Source organism: Oncorhynchus mykiss, unplaced genomic scaffold (assembly GCF_013265735.2).
Source record: "Oncorhynchus mykiss isolate Arlee unplaced genomic scaffold, USDA_OmykA_1.1 un_scaffold_169, whole genome shotgun sequence".
NCBI classification, from domain to species: Eukaryota; Metazoa; Chordata; class Actinopteri; order Salmoniformes; family Salmonidae; genus Oncorhynchus; species Oncorhynchus mykiss.
Window position 1 is genome coordinate 782,501 of NW_023493669.1, and position 7,500 is coordinate 790,000.

A 7,500-nucleotide genomic window follows, 5' to 3' on the forward strand; every position below is an offset into this window, starting at 1 on the left:
GGCAGGCCGGAGAGAGAGACAGAGAGGAGGAGGAGGAGGGTTGGTATAACGGACATCGGTTCGTCTGTCGGTCTGAGGGATTCAGACAGCGGGTAGCTGTTCTCTACTGTAGCCGCATCGCAGCCACCCAACCCCTATACATCTGCTGCTGTGGCCCGCTGACTGAGTGGAGGATGAACGGAAGGGATTAACGACGAGGGAGATAGAGAGAGGGGGGAGAGGAGAGGGATAGAGAGGGGGAAGAGGAGAGGGATAGAGAGAGGATGGGTAAGGACCAGGACCTGCTTCATGCGGTGAAGACCGAGGATCTTCTGACGGCGCAGCGGCTTCTCCAGCGACCCAGGCCCGGGAAAACCAGTCAGTACCCCCTTGCTCTCTCTGACCCACACACTGGACACACACACTGGCATGCACACGCACACGCACACACACGCAGACCAAACGCATGCTTCACAACGATGTCAGGACAGTGGCGGGGTGTGTGTTTGATGTATGTGTGTATCCCGCAGGTTGGGACAAATCCGATGTGATGTCGATAAACACGCGTTTGTACATGTGTGTGATAGAGAGAGATGATGAGGGTAATGATGATGATGAGGAATATGAGGGAGTTGATGATGATGATGATGAGGCAGATGAGGGAATTGATGATGATGAGGAGGATGATGAGGGAGATGAAATCAAATCAAATCAAATTGTATTTGCCGAACACCACAGGTATTACACCTTTAGGTATTACACCGTACAGTGAAATGTTGAATACAACAGGTATTACACCTTACAGTGAAATGTTGACTACAACAGGTATTACACCTTACAGTGAAATGTTGACTACAACAGGTATTACACCTTACAGTGAAATGTTGACTACAACAGGTATTACACCTTACAGTGAAATGTTGAATACAACAGGTATTACACCTTACAGTGAAATGTTTACTTACAAGCCCTTAACCAACAATGCAGTTTTAAGAAAATACCTAAAAATAATATATATTTAAAACAGATAATAATTACAAATAATTACAGAGCAGCAGAAAATAACAATAGGGCTATATACAGGGTATTACGGTACAGAGTTAATGTGGAGGCTATATACAGGGTATTACGGTACAGAGTTAATGTGGAGGCTATATACAGGGTATTACGGTACAGAGTCAATGTGGAGGCTATATACAGGGTATTACGGTACAGAGTCAATGTGGAGGCTATATTCAGGTGGTACCGGTACAGAGTCAATGTGGAGGCTATATACAGGGGGTACAGAGTCAATGTGGAGGCTATATACAGGGGGTACCGGTACAGAGTCAATGTGGAGACTATATACAGGGGGTACAGAGTCAATGTGGAGGCTATATACAGGGGGTACCGGTACAGAGTCAATGTGGAGGCTATATACAGGGGGTACCAGTACAGAGTCAATGTGGAGGCTATATACAGGGGGGGTACCGGTACAGAGTCAATGTGGAGGCTATATATCGGGGGTACCAGTACAGAGTCAATGTGGAGGCCATATACAGGGTATTACGGTACAGAGTCAATGTGGAGGCTATATACAGGGTATTACGGTACAGAGTCAATGTGGAGGCTATATACAGGGGGTACCGGTACAGAGTCGATGTGGAGGCTATATACAGGGGGTACAGGTACAGAGTCAATGTGGAGACTATATACAGGGGGTACAGGTACAGAGTCAATGTGGAGACTATATACAGGGGGTACCGGTACAGAGTATATAGCCTCCACAATAACTCTGTACCCCGTGTATTTAGCCTCCACATTGACTCTGTACCGGTACCCCCTGTATATAGTCTCCACATTGACTCTGTACCAGGTACCCCCTGCATATAGCCTCCACATTGACTCTGTACTGGTACCGACTGTATATAGCCTCCACATTGACTCTGTACTGGTACCCCCTGTATATAGCCTCCAAATTGACTCTGTACCCCCTGTATATAGTCTCCACAATAACTCTGTACCCCCTGTATATAGCCTCCACATTGACTCTGTACCGTAATACCCTGTATATGGCCTCCACATTGACTCTGTACCGTAACCCCCTGTATATAGCCTCCACATTGACTCTGTACCGTAACCCCCTGTATATAGCCTCCACATTGACTCTGTACCGGTACCCCCTGTATATAGCCTCCACATTGACTCTGTACTGGTACCCCCTGTATATAGCCTCCACATTGACTCTGTAACCCCTGTATATAGTCTCCACATTGACCCTGTACCGTAACACCCTGTATATAGCCTCCACATTGACTCTGTACCGGTACACCCTGTACATAGCCTCCACATTGACTCTGTACTGGTATCCCCTGTATATAGCCTCCACATTGACTCTGTACCGGTACCCCCTGTATAGCCACTAGACCTAATGCTGTTATAGACCTAATGTTATTATAGACCTAATATTGTTATAGACCTAATGCTGTTATAGACCTAATATAGACCTAATGCTGTTATAGACCTAATATTGTTATAGACCTAATACTGTTATAGACCTAATTCTGTTATAGACCTAATATAGACCTAATGCTGTTATAGACCTAATGCTGTTATAGACCTAATATAGACCTAATATTGTTATAGACCTAATACTGTTATAGACCTAATATAGATCTAATTCTGTTATAGACCTAATATAGACCTAATGCTGTTATAGACCTAATATAGACCTAATGCTGTTATAGACCTAATGCTGTTATAGACCTAATAATGTTATAGACCTAATATAGACCTAATACTGTTATAGACCTAATATAGATCTAATTCTGTTATAGACCTAATATAGATCTAATTCTGTTATAGACCTAATACTGTTATAGACCTAATACTGTTATAGACCTAATATAGACCTAATACTGTTATAGACCTAATATAGACCTAATTCTGTTATAGACCTAATGCTGTTATAGACCTAATAATGTTATAGACCTAATATAGACCTAATGCTGTTATAGACCTAATGCTGTTATAGACCTAATAATGTTATAGACCTAATATAGACCTAATACTGTTATAGAACTAATATAGATCTAATTCTGTTATAGACCTAATATAGACCTAATACTGTTATAGACCTAATGCTGTTATAGACCTAATAATGTTATAGACCTAATACTGTTATAGACCTAATATAGACCTAATACTGTTATAGACCTAATATAGACCTAATACTGTTATAGACCTAATATAGACCTAATTCTGTTATAGACCTAATATAGACCTAATGCTGTTATAGACCTAATATAGACCTAATACTGTTATAGACCTAATATAGACCTAATACTGTTATAGACCTAATATAGACCTAATTCTGTTATAGACCTAATATAGACCTAATGCTGTTATAGACCTAATGCTGTTATAGACCTAATGCTGTTATAGACCTAATAATGTTATAGACCTAATACTGTTATATACCTAATATAGACCTAATACTGTTATAGACGTAATATAGACCTAATGCTGTTATAGACCTAATGCTGTTAAAGACCTAATATTGACCTAATGATGTTATAGACCTAGTGCTGTTAAAGACCTAATATTGACCTAATACTGTTATAGACCTAATATAGACCTAATATTGTTATAGACCTAATATAGACCTAATATTGTTATAGACCTAATACTGTTATAGACCTAATATAGACCTAGTGCTGTTATAGACCTAATATTGACCTAATACTGTTATAGACCTAATATAGACCTAATATTGTTATAGACCTAATATAGACCTAATATTGTTATAGACCTAATACTGTTATAGACCTAATATAGACCTAATGCTGTTATAGACCTAATTCTGTTATAGACCTAATATAGACCTAATGCTGTTATAGACCTAATGCTGTTATTGACCTAATATTGTTATAGACCTAACGCTGTTATAGACCTAATGCTGTTATTGACCTAATATTGTCATAGACCTAATGCTGTTATAGACCTAATACTGTTATAGACCTAATATAGACCTAATGCTGTTATAGACCTAATGCTGTTATAGACCTATTATAGACCTAATGCTGTTATAGACCTAATGCTGTTATAGACCTAATGCTGTTATAGACCTAATGCTGTTATAGACCTAATACTGTTATAGACCTAATATTGACCTTATGCTGTTATAGACCTAATGCTGTTATAGACCTAATATTGACCTAATGCTGTTATAGACCTAATATAGACCTAATGTTGTTATAGACCTAATGCTGTTATAGACCTAATGCTGTTATAGACCTAATATTGACCTAATGCTGTTATAGACCTAATATTGACCTGATGCTGTTATAGACGTAATATAGACCTAATATAGACCTAATGCTGTTATAGACCTAATGCTGTTATAGACCTAATATAGACCTAATGCTGTTATAGACCTAATATAGACCTAATATATACCTAATGCTGTTATAGACCTAATGCTGTTATAGACCTAATATTGACCCAATGCTGTTATAGACCTAATATAGACCTAATGCTGTTATAGACCTAATGCTGTTATAGACCTAATATTGACCTAATGCTGTTATAGACCTAATATAGACCTAATATAGACCTAATGCTGTTATAGACCTAATGCTGTTATAGACCTAATATAGACCTAATGCTGTTATAGACCTAATATAGACCTAATATAGACCTAATGCTGTTATAGACCTAATGCTGTTATAGACCTAATATTGACCTAATGCTGTTATAGACCTAATATAGACCTAGTGCTGTTATAGACCTAATGCTGTTATTGACCTAATGCTGTTATAGACCTAATGCTGTTATAGACCTAATGCTGTTATAGATCTAATGCTGTTATAGACCTAATGCTGTTATAGACCTAATATTGACCTAATGTTGTTATAGACCTAATATTGACCTAATGCTGTTATAGACGTAATATAGACGTAATATAGACCTAATGCTGTTATAGACCTAATATAGACCTAATGCTGTTATAGACCTAATATTGACCTAATGCTGTTATAGACCTAATGCTGTTATAGACCTAATGCTGTTATAGACCTAATACTGTTATAGACCTAATATAGACCTAATGCTGTTATAGACCTAATATTGACCTAATGCTGTTATAGACCTAATGCTGTTATAGACCTAATGCTGTTATAGACCTAATATAGACCTAATGCTGTTATAGACCTAATATTTACCTAATGCTGTTATAGACCTAATGCTGTTATAGACCTAGTGCTGTTATAGACCTAATATTTACCTAATGCTGTTATAGACCTAATATAGACCTAATGCTGTTATAGACCTAATGCTGTTGTAGACCTAATACTGTTATAGACCTAATGCTGTTATAGACCTAATATAGACCTAATGCTTTTATAGACCTAATACTGTTATAGACCCAATGCTGTTATAGACCTAATATAGACATAATGCTGTTATAGACCTAATACTGTTATAGACCTAATGCTGTTATAGACCTAATACTGTTATTTACCTAATGCTGTTATAGACCTAATATAGACCTAATGCTGTTATAGACCTAATACTGTTATGGACCTAATGCTGTTATAGACCTAATGCTGTTATAGACCTAATATTGACCTAATGCTGTTATAGACCTAATATAGACCTAATGCTGTTATAGACCTAATGCTGTTATAGACCTAATACAGTTATAGACCTAATATTGATGTAATGCTGTTATAGACCTAATATAGACCTAATGCTGTTATAGACCTAATGCTGTTGTAGACCTAATACTGTTATAGACCTAATGCTGTTATAGACCTAATATAGACCTAATGCTGTTATAGACCTAATGCTGTTATATACCTAATATTGTTATAGACCTAATATAGACCTAATACTGTTATAGACCTAATATTGACCTAATGCTGTTATAGACCTAATATTGACCTAATGCTGTTGTAGACCTAATGCTGTTATAGACCTAATATAGACCTAATATTGTTATAGACCTAATGCTGTTATAGACCTAATATAGACCTAATACTGTTATAGACCTAATATTGACCTAATGCTGTTATAGACCTAATATTGACCTAATGCTGTTATAGACCTAATATAGACCTAATGCTGTTATAGACCTAATACTGTTATAGACCTAATATAGACCTAATATTGTTATAGACCTAATGCTGTTATAGACCTAATATAGACCTAATGCTGTTATAGACCTAATATTGTTATAGACCTAATATAGACCTAATGCTGTTATAGACCTAATATTGTTATAGACCTAATATAGACCTAATGCTGTTATAGACCTAATATTGTTATAGACCTAATGCTGTTATAGACCTAATGCTGTTATAGACCTAATATAGACCTAATGCTGTTATAGACCTAATATTGTTATAGACCTAATATAGACCTAATGCTGTTATAGACCTAATGCTGTTATAGACCTAATGCTGTTATAGACCTAATACTGTTATAGACCTAATATAGACCTAATATTGACCTAATGCTGTTATAGACCTAATACTGTTATAGACCTAATATAGACCTAATATAGACCTAATGCTGTAATAGACCTAATATTGTTATAGACCTAATATTGTTATAGACCTAATATAGACCTAATTCTGTTATAGACCTAATATAGACCTAATATAGACCTAATGCTGTTATAGACCTAATGCTGTTATAGACCTAATGCTGTTATAGACCTAATACTGTTATAGACCTAATACTGTTATAGACCTAATATAGACATAATTCTGTTATAGACCTAATATAGACCTAATGCTGTTATAGACCTAATATAGACCTAATGCTGTTATAGACCTAATACTGTTATAGACCTAATACTGTTATAGACCTAATGCTGTTATATATCTAATATAGAACTAATGCTGTTATAGACCTAATGCTGTTATAGACCTAATACTTTTATAGACCTAATATAGACCTAATGCTGTTATAGACCTAATACTGTTATATACCTAATATAGACCTAATGCTGTTATAGACCTAATTCTGTTATAGACCTAATATAGACCTAATATTGACCTAATGCTGTTATAGACCTAATATTGACCTAATATAGACCTAATATAGACCTAATATAGACCTAATGCTGTTATAGACCTAATTATGTTATAGACCTAATATAGACCTAATATAGACCTAATACTGTTATAGACCTAATACTGTTATAGACCTAATGCTGTTATAGACCTAATGCTGTTATAGACCTAATATTGTTATAGACCTAATATTGTTATAGACCTAATATAGACCTAATTCTGTTATAGACCTAATATTGTTATAGACCTAATGCTGTTATAGACCTAATATAGACCTAATATTGACCTAATGCTGTTATAGACCTAATTCTGTTATAGACCTAATATAGACCTAATATAGACCTAATGCTGTTATAGACCTAATGCTGTTATAGACCTAATACTGTTATAGACCTAATACTGTTATAGACCTAATATAGACCTAATTCTTCTATAGACCTAATATAGACCTAATGCTGTTATA

The 7,500-nt window shown here is 35.9% G+C and overlaps 1 protein-coding gene across 1 annotated transcript in view; it reads left to right on the forward strand.

Moving 5' to 3' along the window:
• The first annotated feature begins 60 nt into the window (after positions 1 to 60).
• Positions 61 to 7,500, forward strand: part of LOC118947579 (caskin-1-like) — a 111,731-nt gene continuing 104,291 nt past the window's right edge. Inside the window, exon 1 of the mRNA XM_036972508.1 lies at positions 61 to 357. Within this exon, the coding sequence (XP_036828403.1) occupies positions 264 to 357 (94 nt within the window). The 5' untranslated portion in view covers positions 61 to 263. The remainder of the gene's footprint in view (positions 358 to 7,500) is intronic.